This window comes from Aphelocoma coerulescens, chromosome 19 (assembly GCF_041296385.1).
Source record: "Aphelocoma coerulescens isolate FSJ_1873_10779 chromosome 19, UR_Acoe_1.0, whole genome shotgun sequence".
NCBI classification, from domain to species: Eukaryota; Metazoa; Chordata; class Aves; order Passeriformes; family Corvidae; genus Aphelocoma; species Aphelocoma coerulescens.
Window position 1 is genome coordinate 11,260,819 of NC_091032.1, and position 15,857 is coordinate 11,276,675.

Genomic DNA, 15,857 nt, shown 5'->3' on the forward strand with positions numbered 1-15,857 from the left:
GTGTGAGCTGTGACGGTGAGGAGAGGGCGGCTCCTGCCGGGGCCTGTTTTAGGAGGGGTTACCTCAGCTCACTTTTGCAGGGCTATGTTGGAGGAGAGGGGCTTACGGTGAGGTCCTGGGGGGTCTCTCACGAAAGGACGGTGAGAGCATCTCACAGGGTCTGGGGGAGCACTCGGATGCAGTTAGATGCGGAGCATTGCCAAAGGAGGCGCCAGGCAGCTGCAGCTAAGCAGGTGAGCCGGTGCGTGGGTTTGCGGGGGGGGGTTCTTTCTATTTTTCCCTTCCGATTTCATCTTGCCAGTCCCTCCCCCCGTGCCCTCAGAAAAAAATGGGGATTACGAGAACAAAAGGAGTTTAAATGGAGGGAAGAAACTCCTCCTTCATTATTGTCTGTGTTTGAACGAGGGGATCCCCCTTCCATTTTAAATGGAAGGGGAAAGCACAGATGTTACCATTTTATGGGTTTGAATTGAGGGTAACCCCTCCATTTTCATCAACCTAAGTTCTAAATTGAGGGGGAAGCCCTGCTGCCCCTGCTTTTTGAGGGTTTTAATGAAGGTAAAAATCGCCCTTTCCCCATCATTTGAGAGAGTTGAGGAAAACTCCTCTCTTTCTGATATCTTAGACCATTAAATAGAAAGGGAGAACACATTTATTTACCATTGTATTGGTTTGAATTGAGGTGAACACCCCCCGTTGCCTCAGTTTCAGGGGTTAAATTGAAAGAAACTCCGGCTTTTCCAGCACTTGAAAGGTTTGAATCGGAGCGTGCCACCGCATTTGAGGTCGCTTCCGGCCATGCCCCGGCACCGAATGTCTCGCGCGGGAGCACTCCCGGCCCCTGGGGAATTTCTAAGGAGGAGTGGGAATTTGGGGGCTGGGCCGCCGACAGGGACCGACGGAGCCGCGCCGGTCCGAGCCGCGCGGAGCCGAGGTGAGCGCCGCCGGGCCGGCCGGCGGGAGATGCGGCACGGAGCCGCGCCGCCCCGGGTCGTCCCGCCCGCTCCGTGCCGTCCGTGCGCGGGGCTCGGGCGCCGCCGGCTCCCCTTCGGTCAGGCGCCGGTGCCGGTGCCGTTCGGCAGGCGCCGGGGGCGGGCGGGGGTCTCCCGGCGCGGGGCCGCCCCCGCCTGCCGGAGGAGCCGCTTCCGTGCCGCGAGCCGCGCTGCGCCCGGTTCCGGGAGCGCGGGGCCGTCCCCGGGCGGCGAGTGCCGCCGGTTCCGTGGGTCGCGTGGCTTTTCCGGTCCCCTCGCACCGTGGAACAGCGCCAGCCCGGAGCGAGTCCCAGCAAGGGGCACTGTAGCACGCTTGCGGCTTGTCCGCTTCATAGTTTGCTTGCAAAAAGCCACCGAAAGGAACAATGGAAAAAAACCAACCCCGATCTCCCAGGCTTTTTATCCAGGAGCTTAATTGGTATTGCTCTTTAACTGAGCCACGGCTTTAAATAATGAATGATTTAGCAGCCTCTGAGATAATCCTTGTCCCCTCTATCTTGACAAGATTAAGTTGAATTTGGCCTCTTAGGTTGTGTTTTTAGCATCTGCTGTCTGAACTAACATTTGCTGTCTCCCACTAGTTAACTTGTGCTTACATGAGTTAGTTATTGACTGCCCCTTCTTCAATCCCCCCCTTTTCTTTGGGTATTTGTAATTCTTTACAAATCTTGCATGTCTTTAAAGTAAGAACCCTTCTCTATCTTAGTTCTAAGTTTATGCTTGTGCCATGGAGCATAGGCATCTCGATTCCAGGTACATAATATCATACAACAGTAACTACTAATACAAACACTAAGTAACAATGCAATAACACAAATAGCTATTACAAACAATTGTTTAAGCCGGGTAAGTTGGGTAACCATGCTGTAAGTTTGTCTCATACCTCCTCAAACCTTCAAGAACTGTAATCTAAGGTGATCTGATGCAATGTTCGCTTTGGATAAATAATTTTAACAGTTTTCTGGGTATGATTATGAGACCCTTTATCCTAGCCCACCCATCTGTGCTCATTTGTCCCTTGTCTTCTTGTATCCAATTTAAATCATCAGTGTCATATGGTGGTTTTGTTTTTTTTTTTTTTTTTTTAAACTTATAAGGATGCTAGAAGGAATTAGAGCTAGGGCTTGGATCTGAACCCCACTGGCCACTGCCTTTGCTGTTTTGTCTGCCATAGCATTTCCCAGTTCAGGGATAGTGTTACCCTGGGACTGTCCCTTACAATGCATTATAGCCACTTTTGAAGGTTTTACCACTGCTTCCAGTAACTGTACAATTTCAGTAGCGTGCTTGATTTCTTCTGTGAGGTTAATAAACCCCTTTCTTTCCAGATAGCCCTGTGAGTGTGTACCACCCCAAAAGTATACCTCGACTCAGTCCAAATGTTGATAGGTTTTTCTTCGGCCAATGCCAAGGCTCGAGTTAGGGCTATTATTTCAGCCTTTTGAGCTGATGTCCCCACAGGTAACGGTTTTGCCTCAATGACAGCGTCTGTGGTTGTAGCTGCATACCCAGCAAGCTGCTTACCATTCTTGACGTAACCGCTCCCATCGGTGAACCAGTTTGCTGCATTTTCTAGCAGAGAGTCCTTTAGGTCCAGCCAGCCGGAGTAAACCGCCTCCACGGTTTTGATGCAGTCATGTCTTACAGGCTCCTCAGCAGCCTTGCCCTGGAGGTAAGCTGCTGGGTTTAAAACGTTAGTTACTTGGATACTCACATCCTTCAATTCTGCCAGGACAGCCTGGTATTTGAGAAAGCGAGATGGGGTTAACCGGTGATTTTCTTTCTGTGTGAGCACTGCTGACACCATGTGAGGGACAAAAACAGTTATATGCTGTCCCAGTGTGAACTTGCGAGCTTCTTCTATGTTCAGGATCACGGCTGCCACTGCATGCAGGCAGGCGGGCCCTCCTTGGCTGACCACGTCCAGCTGCTTGGAGAAATAAGCCACCGGCCTTTTGTACGGTCCCAGCTTCTGTGCCAAAAGTCCCAGTGCCAGTCCTTGTCTCTCATGTGAAAACAACAGAAAAGGTTTAGTGACATCTAGTATGCCCAGTGCTAGAGCTTGCATCAACTCACGTTTCAGAGTTACAAATGCATTATTAGTCTCTGGTGTCCAGCATAGGTGAGTTCCCCCAGTCTCTTTTAGGAGTTGGTATAAAGGTTTCACAGTGAGTCTATAGTTGTAGATCCATAATCTACACCATCCTGTCATTCCCAGAAAAGTTCTCAGTTCTTTGGTTCTTCAGTTGGCCAGGGCATTTGACAAATTGCCTCCTTCCTGTTGTCTCTCAAGGCTCTCTCCCCTCCTGCCAGTTCATACCCCAGATATGTAACATTGTGGAGGACTAGCTGAGCCTTTTCAGGAGAGACTCTATGTCCACTTAGTCTCAGAAAATTTAAAAGACTTACAGTCCAGTTCTTGCAGTCTTCACAGGTCCTTGTTGTTATCAATAGATCATCGATGTACTGCAAGAGCGTACCTCCCCTTTCCCAAGCGGCGGCGTCCAGGCTTCCAGTTCCTCGGCTAATTGATCTCCAAATATCACGGGTCTATTTTTGAATCCTTGTGGCAATATAGTCCACGTAAGCTGGCTTTTTCTCCCTGTTCTGGGGTTTTCCCATTCAAAGGCAAAAATTTCCTGACTGCTTTCACCTAATGGCAGACAAAAGAAAACATCCTTTAAATCTAAAACTGAAAACCACACTCAGTCACTTTGTAATTTTTTGAGTAACGTGTCCTCAGGTCCTGAACTAATCAATAACTTCCATTTGGCTTTTGTACTGGTAGAATTGGGGTATTGCAGGAAGATCTACACTCTCTCAACAACTTCTGATCAATAAATTTACTAATTATTGGTTCCATTCCTACTCATGCTTCATGCCTTAGTGGATATTATTTAACTGACACTGGTTGTACCCCTTCCAGTAGTTCAATAATCACTGGGGGAGCCCGTTTTGATCTCCCTGGAATTTCAACATCTCTTACTAATGGGATCATCTGATTTGTTATTTTACTATCTATGGGTATTTCTCTCAGTCTTGTTTGTTTGGTCGGTTGTTTTTGTTTTGTTTTGTTTTTTTTCCTAGGCCTGAGTTGGTCAAAGAATGGGTTTTCCCTTTATCTAATCTTAGTGGTTTAACTTACACTTTAAAGTCCTAGTCAGGTATCTTCAGGAGGCTTCTTTGGTTGTAGCTTCTTTATACAGTTTTTGTTATAATAATATTCTTACTCTGCTGTATAATTCTATACATTATAAAGGATTAGTTTTTATGATACAAAACTAACACACAAAACATTTTCATACAAAATATTCTCATGCAAACATATCTTTACATCAGGGCTATGCTCTGTTTTCCAGGAGACAGATTATAGCACTCTTGTCATTTAATCTTGACACAAACTACAAACTGTGGCTTTATTTTTGGTGGGATTAAAAATGAAATGAATTCTCTTTCAAACTTAAGGTTTTTTTTTCTTTTTACCTCAAGTAGCCTTTTTTCTTTTGTGAATAAATTGCCTTCATCCCATTCTGCACCTACAACTGACATTGCAGAATGTGCTATAAATAGGAGGGGTGAGGAAAAGTTAAAACATCCTCTTAAGACATGGCATGAGATTGAACAGCACTTTAGTTTGAGAGCTGGTAGAAGGCTTTTCTGTATCCCTCCTGGTTTAGGAAGGGGGATTCAATCATTTCTCATGTAGCATTTGCTTGTGTTTTGTCAAGATTCTTTAATTCACTAATTAGAAAATCCAAAAAATTTAGCCAGATTATAATAATTTTGAAGCTTTCTGAGGCAGAACCGGGAGGGTTAGTCCATATTTGTAGGATTTCAAATATGTATAAATTCTTATACCAACTCTCAGGATAATATTGGTTGAAACAAATTATACATCCATAAGACCTGAGCCACACCATTTTTCAGTAAAAAGACAAAACAAGTTAGACAAAAATTAAACTCAAGAATATGTAGAATGCTTTAACTACTATTTGATCTGTCACTTGCAATGAAAACACTAACAAATTACAAACATTAACCAACTGACAATGCAAGCAATTATGGTGACACTTTCAATTTCATTGGTTTTCACACAGCTCCATCTCATGTGTTGGTAGATTCCTATAAAAGAAAAGTGAAAATTTGGCCCACTAGACCGATTATTAAAAAAGAAGTAAAACTTTATAGGGCTAACACAAAGTGACAGCGAAGCAACGGTTATCACATTTAGGTGTGATTTTGCTGCTTGCAGTTTCCTTGCTCTCAAACTGCTGGCTTTATCTTTGATGTCGGGACATTTGACATTCCTAGAAAAGAGAAAAGAAACAAACTTCCCCCCAAAAAATATGTCTGAGTGAAACAAGAGTTTAATTGCATTAACTTATTCAAGTGGAGTTTTAGTTTTTATTCTATGAAGTGCTTGTCGCACCACTTTTGTTGTCTCCCACAGGTTTTCGGTGGGGTTTCTTCCAATTGATTCTTCAGCGGAGGGAGCGAGACTGCTTTTAAAAGTTTTGCAAGAGTCGCAGTCTGTGAATCAGGCATTTGAGTCGCCTTTTTTTTTTTTAAATAACCAATCACATTTTTAGTAATCAATCATCTTTTAGTAACCAATTGTTCCTTATCTCAATATTTTTTTTTTTTTACCAAGTCCACCCCAGGAGTAGAGAGGTGACTAACAAATTAACCAAGGAAGGACAGCAAAACATTCTCCCCATAGGTTTCTTTACAGCCCCCGCAGATGAGGCTGCATGACAAATACCTGGGCCTGCACAGGGACAACACCATCCCCACAAGGCAGCAGCTGCAGAATTGGCCGCAGGATTAGAATCTGCCAATTCTAGTTCTCCACAATAAACCACAGACCGGTGGCAGGGGAGGGTTCCCCACAAGATAGGAGCTCCGGATTCACCTCAGAACCGAAACCTGCCAATTTTGGCTTTTCACAACAAAACACAAAAGGCACAGGGGCACGGGTCCCCTCCAAACAGGAGCCTTTCAGCTCTGCACAAGCACCACATAACAGGAGCCTCGCAGCCCCGCACAAAACACCAAGCAGAAAAGGGAACTAAACACCCAAACCTATTAACCACAATGTCCACAATTCTTACAACCTCTGCCATCACCTTTGCCATTGCTTTTGCCTTTTCCTCATCTCTTCTTCCATACACTTGCTGTACTTTTCTAACCAGCTCCTCTCAAATTTCTCACTATTCTCTGCCACTCTCCCCTTTAACATTATCTGCACTTTCCTTTTCTGCCAAGTTCTTTATTCCTGCTCTTTCTAGTCTGATACCAAGCTCTCTCCTCTGGCAGCTTGGACACCACCCACTCCATCTAGTAGAAATACAATACCACTTTCTCTCACAATTAATACATGCACACAAAGACAAGCTTTAGAACCGTTTTCTCACACTTAACACGGGATTTCAAAAGGGAAATCAGATGGAGCTATATCAGAAAGGCGTTGGGGGTCTGCATGTTTTCAATTCAATAGCTAAAATCTTTCTCCTCTAAAATCCACCCCCTTTGGACAGTAAGGTTGAATTCCAAACCGACAGTTTATGTGATTTATGCTCATTCGCTCTTTGCCAATCGCTTCGCTTTCCTCCGGTCGAGCCCGTCGCCGGGGTACGGAACCGCAGATAGAGCCTCTCACTCGCTTTGTACTTTGACAGCACGTCTCATCCACTCTCACTCACACAGCAGCAGAATAGCAACAGACAAAACAAAAATAGCAGTACAATAGCACACGCCAGTGGGGTCCAGCCCCTTAAAGGTACCTTTCCCAGTGGGGTCCAACCCCTTAAAAGTACTTTTTTTTCTTGCCCAGGACTAATTTTGGGAGACCCAGTCTTCTTCGGGACTTTCAACCCACCCTCAGGGACTCGAACCCTGGACCTGCAGGTATTTCTGTGTTTAAAAGGAATAGCAAATACCTTAATTTGGTGCAGATGGTCCTTGTCCGCCCCCGCCGCGAGCCAAAGGACAGCCGAGCTCCCCCTGAAAATTCAGGGTCGCGACCGGGAGGTCCGCTTACCCCTGGATCCGGCAGCCGGGCAGAGAGGGTCCCATCTCGGGGCACCAGATGAATCGCGCCGCAGCCGGGCCAGGAGATTGGCTTGAAATTGGGGGTCACGAATTGGTCTGGATTTGATGATTCTGCATGAGATGTCATGGAAATGAAACTCTTGGATATTTCTGAGACGTACCTGGGGACACTCCAGGCGGTTTCATGTCTCAGCCATACCCAGAGTGACACAGGCTTCTGAGCTGCACTGAAATAGCTGAATTGTAAATAAGTAAATTTACTTACCCAATTCCCTTTGGTCCCAGTGGAGACCTTCACAACAAGAGACAATTACTTGTAATTAGTTTCTTGGCTGTGCAGCTATAAAAACTCCCTGAGACTCCCTGAAACTTTGTCCTTGGAATTTAAGTCAGTCCTTCTGACTGGTGTATCCAAACTAAAACTGTTCCCAAACCCTGTTTTTGCAGACCCAGGAAACTCGGGAGATTCTGCACTTTCACTACACCACCTGGCCCGACTTTGGGGTCCCAGAGTCGCCGGCCTCGTTCCTGAATTTCCCGTTCAAGGTGCGGGAGTCGGGCTCGCCGAGCCCCGGGCACGGCCCGGTCGTGGTGCACTGCAGCGCTGGCATCGGGAGGTCGGGCACCTTCTGCCTGGTGGACACCTGTCTGCTGCTGGTAAGGGCCACCTGCAGGGCCACCTCTCCTGCACAGGCACCTTCAGGGGAGCTTCGGTGCAGCCTTAAAGGAGCTGGAGCAGGGGCTGGAGGGGTTCCCTGTGATTTCCTGTTGTTTTACTCTGCTGTTTTGGGAGTGTATTCCAAGGCAGGTCTCATTCCTAAGTGGCCATTTTGAGTTAGGGGAAGAAAAGTCTCCAGTTTTCAGAGTGATTCGCAAAGACAGGCTTTGCTTTCAGGGAAAGCAGCATTTTTGAGGCCCAGTGTTTTCCCCTGTGTGTTTTTGGAGACCCAGTAAAGAGCCGTTGATACCAATTGTATGTGAGTTCATTCGTTCTGTAATGTGGAGGGTGGTGTGAAGGCCTTACCACAAAGTGAGTCATTGTAGTGAACCTCATCAGAGCAGAAAACACGTTTCACGTTTTTATCTGCAGACGGACAAACGGAAAGACCCTTCTTCCGTGGACGTTAAGCAGGTTCTCCTGGAAATGAGGAAGTACAGGATGGGGCTCATCCAGACTGCAGATCAGCTCCGGTTCTCCTACTTAGCTGTTATTGAAGGGGCAAAATTCATCATGGGAGATGCTTCAGTGCAAGTAAGTGCTCCTGGCAGCTCCCAGGGAACTGCAGCAAGTGGGTGGAAGGAACAGGATGGAAAGAAGCTTCCAATGTGGTGCTTGCTTCAGCTTCAGTACATGTTTATGTTATGGGGCTTTTAGGTACAGTGCTTTACAATCTGTCACAACCTAAAGTGCTGCGTTTTATTTATTTCCAAAAGTACCTGTGATGTAGCAGGTGCCTCCTGTGCTTTCCAGCACAGTGACTGGGGTGGAGCTGCTGCATCAGCCTCCCCTGACATTTCAGACAGTACAAGTTTTCTAATATGCCTGAAGTTTAAGTGTCATGATTAAATTAATCAGGGTTTTTTATGGTAAGCAGAACTCTAGCAAAATAGATTTTATTTTGTGCTGCTTAGGTTTTTTAGAAGCAGATGGGAATTTCTTGCTTTTATGGCCAATATGTTTTGTGTAGTGGATGTAGCTTGGGCTTGGAGTTCTTGTGTTTTTCTTGCCTTTTTTTCAATTCTGCCAAGCCTCCAGATCTGTGTAATTCCCTTGCCAAACTATCCTCCTCCCCAACAGTGCAGCGCTTGTTCCCTTACACCTTTAGTTCATTGTGGAAAGCATTTATTTCAGTGAACAAATGTTGTTGTGGCAGGTGCAGCGAAAAGCAGAAGAATTCTCGGTAAGTTCATCTCGGAGACGTCAAGTGCCGGCCAAAACCTCGCCGCATTCTGCCGTGACGCCACCGAGGGAGGAAAGAGCGTGAGGTGCAAAGCCCCGAGCAGAGCGGTAGGAAACGGAAGGACCGAAGAGTCGGGCTAGGTACGGATTTAAACCGGGCCGGGTATAGGAACTGCAGAGCAGGAAGAGTCATTTAGCTGGAATTAATTTGTTTCAGGAAGCGTCTCATCATATAGTCTGTCATTTAACAGTTCCCATGCCAGGAACTGTTAATCGTAGCGGAAGACAGCAAACGAAGCCTAGAGACTCGACCGGGATGCCCCAGGTCCCTGCCAGGCGCAGATTACAAAAAACCAAACCCCGAGGTTACAAAACCAGTAAAAGCTCATCATACAATACACAGGGAAAAAAAAAAAAGCCTACAAATACACCAAAAAAACAGCCTACAGAAAAATTTTGTTCTTTGTTTTGTTTGTTATTTGTCTGGTATTTTGGAACAAAATACCAGAATAACCTCGTTCAAAATCATAGAAACCCAAATTTCAAAATACCAGAAAAACAGTTTCAAACAACCACAATACCCAGTTCCAAAATATTAAAATAGCCTAGTTTCAAAATACCAGAACACCACGTTCAGAGGTAGCAAAGTAACCCAGTTTCAAATTGCCAGAACACGTTCAGAAATACCAAAGTAACCCAGTTACAAATTACCAAGTTCCAAAATACCAAAGTTACCTGGTTTCCAAATATCAGAATACCAGGTTCCAAAATACCAAACTAATTCCATTTCAAAACGACAGAATATCAAGTTCCAAAATATCAAAATGACCCCGTTTCCAAATATCAAATTGTAAAATACCGATTTTCAGATGTCTTGTACAGGCAGGATTCCCAAACCCACAAAAATGCAGTATTGTCAAAATGGGATCTGTGCTACCAAAATGGGTATTTTCTCCTCTGAAAAGCTTTCCTATAATGACCATCAATAGATGCATTTTTTTAAATTGTACAGCCAGATGTACAATAAGACTTTTACTTCAAAAAGCCAACACTCGTAGTAGTTTTCTGCTTAGATCGTGTCCGCAAGCATCGGCATTTGGGCCGGAGAGCTGCGGGTGGGATCGAGGGATAGAGTAAACCCTCTCCCTGCAGATACACGAGGAAAGACCGAGTAGCAGGGAAAGGGAGTATTTATAAACAATATCAATATTTCACCGAAATTCAGGGCGGACCGGCGACGGGGGCGCTCGGGTTCGGTCCGGGCCTGCCGGGACGGGCCATAAACGACCCGGCCAAACCCTCGACCCCCTCGAGGAACACGTCAAACACTTCAAAGGAAACGGAAGTCAGTAACAATTATGGAAGAACCATTACCGGTAATCGCTTGCGATCGGCAGGGAATTTCCTCGGTAAGTACAAGCCTAGGACATAGGGAATTTTGGAGGCGGGATCCCAATTTTGGCCACGTGCACCCGGACGAGAAGGCCGGTCCTTTTCCACGGAAAGGAAAGCCCCACACCCCGGCGTTTCGGGGGCGGACGACGGCCCACGTAGGGGAGGGAACGACCGGCAGGACCTTTCTCCGCCTCATCCCCCCGCTCCGAGGTGCGGCAGCACCGAGCGCGACCGGCGTGGATGAGGAGGGGGCGGCTCTGCCAGAGGTCGCTTTCAGAGGGTTCCCGAGGCACACCTACACGGGGAGCTGCCGGTCGAGAGGGGCCAACGGAGGCGTCCCGAGAGACGCTTCGGGAACAACGGTCGCAGCGCTCCGCAGGAGCCGGGGAGCGGCCGGATGCACCCGGGTAAGGAGCATCGCTTCAAGAAAACACCCAGGGAAAAGCTCTCGTGCCAAGGGGCAGCACCTGAGCGGGCAGGGCAGTATGTGAGGTCCCTTTCATCTCCCCCTTTTCCATCATTGTAAGGTTTAAATTGAGGGGGAAGCCCAGTTCTCCCTCCTTTCTAAGGGTTTGAATTGAGGAAAAATCCCCCTTTTTCCAGCACCAGAGAGTTTTAAAGTGAGGAAAACCCCTCTTTTCCCAATAGGTTAGGGGATTAAATTGAAGGGGAGAAGCCATTAATTTGCCATTGTATCGGTTCAAGTGGAGGCAACTCCCACCCGTTCCCTCATTTTAAAGACTTCAGTCAAAGAAAGCTCTCCCTTTTTGAGCATTTTAAGGATTTAAATTGCATCTCAGGGTGCTCCTACCCAAGCCCCAGTACCGAACGTCATACGGGAGCGAGCCCCGCACGGACGTAACCCTAATAGCAGCTAGGAGGGTATTAAGAAGTCTTATTTTTATTTATAATGTATATAGCCTTAATTAGAGGTCCCAAGGAGAGTTACATCGTTAATAAAATTACTATTCTTCTCTACCCTACTAAGCCACAGGTGGAGTACTACTCAGTAATTACTAGGGAATAATTATGCAACTTAACAACAAATTACCTAGCTGAGTTCCCAAAACACAAAGTTTGATTTCTTACCGGCCGGCCACCCTTTTGCTCAATATAAAAGCAAAAAAAGAAAGCATCGTCGTTTCCCTGAAGAGTTTCCTACCAAGCCCTTTACTCACCTCAAATTTAAGTCAGAGGAGCCAAACAGTGGCAACTCCTAGGAGGGCTTTTATACCTTGCAGGATTTGGCTCCTCCCTTTTCCCTGGGCATCATGGGAACGAGGGGCGGACCCGGCCAGGGGTATATTAAGCCCAGGCTTTTGCAAGGGGAGTCATTCCCTCTCTGGGAGTGAGTGGGGTAAGAGCTCTCCTCTCATTTCAGTGATGGGGATCTTTCTGCTTATCTCAGCTTGCTTTCAGCAGGCTCTTTTAGCCTCTAAAGCAACAGAGGCTTTGAAGACATCGGGAAGAAGATACCATTGAATACAGGTAATATTTAAGTTCACTCATTTGGGTTACATGTTTAGGGTTGGTAAGGTGGTTTTATAATTTCTGGTTTTGTGCTAAGGTTTTTTTTTTTTGGAGCAGTGCAACTTCCTGCTATTCCGGGTTGTGTTGAGTGGGATACTTCAAATTTTTTCAGTGAATTCATTGTGTCCAAAAAGGGATCTACGTCGTGCCGTAGATGGTGTCCGAGATTGAGGCTTCCGATAGGGAAGTTGAGGATTGCGACCGGGAGAGGGAGGACGAGCAGGGTAGCGGGTTAGGAGTTACAGCAGGGGGCTTTTGAAGGCGGCACGGTGTATTTGGGAGCCGCTTAAGGCCTTTCCATAAGCATAGCAGCCTCATTTACAAGTTTTATGGCATGCAAACACATCCCATGCATTTATGGAAACGCCTTGTAACTCTGTCCCTTGCTACCCTGGGTGCCTCTCACAATAGCAGCCGCAGCCTTAGACTAGGGATAAAGCTAGGGCCTTGAGAATCTAGGGGCACTTAGGAGCGAAGCGAGCTGCCGACTTGTTGCGATTTGCCACTAAACTCATAGTTTGATCTTGGTTTTCTTTATTGTATCTGACTAAGAGACAACAGCCCAGCGACAGCAGGACCTTCCCGGGTAGCGAGAGCCAGCCTTCTTTTTGCACCCGAGGCACGTTCGCATCCCCGGACATCCGAGAGATAAGTCGAGGGCTCTGACCTACGGAGGGGATGAAAGCGGGGTGTCGGGTTGGAACTTGCCGGGAGGGATTTTTGAATTAGCTTTGGAGATGGAGATATCCAAGAAGGGGCCCCTTAGCCCACATAAAGGGAAGTCTCGCTTTTGATCACAATGCCGATGTGCGCAGGGCAGAGCAATCCCGGTGCGTGTCGTGTCACCTGTCTATTGTTACGTTCTGTGTCTTTTGGGCATCTTGTGTCTCGTGTCTTCTGCCTTAGCCCTTTGATGTGCTTGCAGTCGTTCTTTTCGCAGAGAGTTTTCTGTCCTTGTCGTGTCTCCTCATTTGTCATCTCCTGTGTCACGGGTGCTTGCACGGGTTTGGCCCGGAGCTGCTCCGCCCTGCCGCATAGTCTGGCACATAGGTGTAATAGAACAAGGCCTGGGGACTTGAAATTTGTAATGTAGGTTGTAGCTGGGCTCTAGATGATATTCCTAAATTCACACGAGATGGTCGGAGCCGTGAAATTCTCATGCAGCCCTTTGACTTTTGTCATCGCTTTCTTTCAGATGCAGATGGATTAAATCTGTGGCAGAGCGCCCCATACCGGGTGAGGGGATTCCCGCAGGAAGGTCAGTAACTGTTTGTCTGTGCTGGGCAAGTGTAAATGATGGCTATGTTATAGCACCGTTCTTTGTCTCTTTCTTTTAGGAGATAAAGCCAGATCTCAGCAGTCAAGGTCAAGTTAGTGAGGTAAGCGGTGACCGGTGGAAGGAAAAAGTTGTTATCGCTCGGGTGCCGAGTGCCGGTACTCTAAACTTTAAGCGGCCATCGTCATTTGCGTGTTTTGAGCAGTCCACTTGTATTATGCCAAATCCCCTCACCGACCGGCCGACAGAGCCGGCTCGCCGCCCTCGTGAGCCCTCCCAAAGTGTTATGGGGCTCTGCAATGAAGCCTTTACATTTTCTGATGTTTTGGTTTTCTTTGTTGTAGCTGACTAGGAGATGGCAGGAACTTCCCGGACAGCGAGGTAGCCTTATTTTGCACCCGAGGCGGATTCACATCCCGGACGTCCGAGAGATAAGTCGAGGGTTACGACCCACTGAGGGGATGAAAGCAGGGTGCCGGGTCGGGCCTCGCCGGGAGGGATTTTTGAGTCAGCTTTGAAGGTGGGAATGTCCAAGAAGGGGCCCCTTAGCCCACATAAAGGGCAAGTCTCACTTTTGATCACAATGCCGAGGCGGGCAGAGCAGTCCCGGTGCGTGTCGTGTCACTTGTCTGTTGTATGTTCTGTGTCTTTTGGGCATCTTGTGTCTTAGGTCTTTTTCCTTAGCCCTTCGAGGGGCCAGCTTATCGGAAATGCCAGGCATCATCCTTAGCATCCGTGTTCCTCGGCCGGGTGCCGATACCGTCGGAGCTTTGACCGACGAGCTTGGATGCACATTGGAATCGCATCTCCCTTCAGAGGCATTGAGTCAGAGGTCTTTTATGGTCTTGTTCTGAGCTATATTCACAGCTCTGCACCGCAGTGATCCATTACAGAGGATTAGGACTTGTCAGAATGCAAAGAGCGGTAGAGGATTCTGACCGGACGATTCTCGGGCTTCCATCTTTGCGGTTCTCGGAATAAGCCCTTCCGTTAGCATCTTCTTCGAGCCTCGTCGGTCTCGCCGAGATCATCTCGCTCCGCATTCTCTCGGTCCTTGCGGTCATTCCTCTTGCCAGAGTTTTCTCTCTTCATCGCATCTCCTCGTTTGTCATTTCCTGTGTCACGGGTGCCTGCATGGGTTTGGCCCGGAGCTGCTCTGCCCCGCCGTGTAGTCTGGTGTATAGGTGCAGTAGGACAAGTCCCAAGGCCTTGAAATCTGTAATATAGGGTGTAGTTTGGCCTCTAGCTGGTATTCCTAGATTGACACAGGATGCCTGGAGCTGTTATCATGCAGGACTCTGACTTTTGTCATCGCTTTCTTTCAGATGCAGATGGATGAAATCTGTGTCAGGGTGCCCAAGACCGGGCGAGGGGGTTCCCGCAAGAAGGTCAGTCGCCGTCTGTGTTTGTGGGGTAACTGTAAATGGTGGCTATGTTACAGCATTGTTCTTTGTCTTTGCTTTCAGGAGGTAAAGCTGGATAGCAGTAGTCAAGGTCGATGGAGCAAGGTAAGCGGTGACCGGTGGACAGAATGAGTTGTTATTGCTCGGTTATCAATTTCCGGTGCAGTTCTAAGCATCCATTGTCATTTGTGTGTTTTAGGGGGTCCGCTTTTTTTATGCCGAACCTTCTCGCCGACCGCCCGACAGACCCGGTTTGCCACTGTCGTGAGCGCTCTGGAAGTGTTACGGGACTCTGCAACGAAGCCTTTACATTTTCTCTTCTGAGGTACCTTCCGGTACATCCACGGCCGTGGAGTTGCGGTGAGTCAGGGAGGGAGGAGGAGGGAGGGTCCACTTAAGTTTCAGCAATGCCACACCACCTTGTCTCCTCTTAACCCAGGCATACCCCGCGATGACGGCGTCGGCCTCGGAGCGCGGCCGAAGCGTGCGGTCGGAGGACCCCGGCCTTCTTAGGGGACGGTGAGTAGCGGAATTGTCGGGGCTTTGGCCGACGTGCCACTAAGTTCCTGTAGTGATGTTTGGTTTTCTTTATTGTGGCTGACTAGGAGACGACAGCCCGGTGATGACAGGAGCTTCCCAGAGGGTGAGCCGGCCTTCTGTTGTGCCTGAGGAGGATTCCCATCTCCAGATGCCTGAGAGATAAGTTGAGGGCTACAATCCACTGAGGGAATGAATGTGCGGTGTTGGGTCAGGGCTTGCCGGGAGGGATTTTTGAGTCAGATATGGAGGTGGGGATGTCCAGGAAGGGGCCCCTTAGGCCACATAAAGGGCAAGTCTCACTTTTGATCACAATGCCGAGGTGTGCAGAGCAGAGCAGTCCCGGTGTGTGTCACTTGTCTATTGTATGTTCTGTGTCTTTTGGGCATCTTCTGTTGCAGGTCTTTTGCCTTAGCCCTTTGAGATGCTTATTGGAAATGTTGGGTGTTATTCTTAGCATCTCTGCTCTCGGTGCTTTTGGCCCGGTGCCGATACCATCGATCCTTTGACTCAAGAGCTTGGAGGTGTATCAGAATCGCATCTCACTTTAGAAACGTCGAGTCAGATGTCTTTTATGGTCTTGTTCTGAGCTGTATTCACAGCTGTATGCCGCAATGATCCATTATAGCGGATTAGGACTTGTCAGAATGCAAAGAGCGGTAGAGGATTCTGACCGTACGATTCTCGGGCATCCGTCTTTGCGGTTCTCGGAATAAGTCCTTCCGCCGGGGTTCTTTGAGCCTCATCGGCTCACCGTCGGTCTCGCCTAGGTC

The 15,857-nt window shown here is 47.8% G+C and overlaps 1 protein-coding gene across 7 annotated transcripts; it reads left to right on the forward strand.

Moving 5' to 3' along the window:
* The first annotated feature begins 70 nt into the window (after nt 1-70).
* Nucleotides 71-14,092, forward strand: LOC138120679 (tyrosine-protein phosphatase non-receptor type 1-like). Of its 7 annotated transcripts, none has more exons than XR_011155934.1 (12): nt 73-233; nt 706-934; nt 6,826-6,899; nt 7,491-7,700; nt 8,134-8,295; nt 8,918-9,084; nt 9,161-10,352; nt 11,720-11,826; nt 12,421-12,487; nt 13,064-13,126; nt 13,206-13,247; nt 13,489-14,092. XR_011155934.1 is itself a non-coding variant. In XM_069033554.1 (6 exons), exons 2-6 carry the CDS (start codon nt 799-801, stop codon nt 9,026-9,028), a joined length of 693 nt encoding a protein of 230 aa, XP_068889655.1. In that variant the 5' UTR covers nt 73-233; nt 706-798; the 3' UTR covers nt 9,029-11,680. The 7 variants fall into 7 exon arrangements, 1 of the variants encoding a protein (XP_068889655.1); XR_011155935.1 differs by having other exon boundaries at nt 10,169-10,352; XR_011155936.1 differs by having other exon boundaries at nt 71-233; nt 7,497-7,700; nt 8,918-10,352.
* Nucleotides 14,093-15,857: the final 1,765 nt, after the last annotated feature.

What these genes read in the sequence shown, in the direction of transcription:
- LOC138120679 (XM_069033554.1), top strand. Translation starts at nt 799, where the DNA reads ATGCCCCGGCACCGAATGTCTCGCGCGGGAGCACTCCCGGCCCCTGGG. An exon ending in CTCGAACCCTGGACCTGCAG is followed by an intron (nt 6,900 to 7,490) that starts GTATTTCTGTGT and finishes CTGTTTTTGCAG; the next exon opens with ACCCAGGAAACTCGGGAGAT. An exon ending in TGGGAGATGCTTCAGTGCAA is followed by an intron (nt 8,296 to 8,917) that starts GTAAGTGCTCCT and finishes TTGTTGTGGCAG; the next exon opens with GTGCAGCGAAAAGCAGAAGA.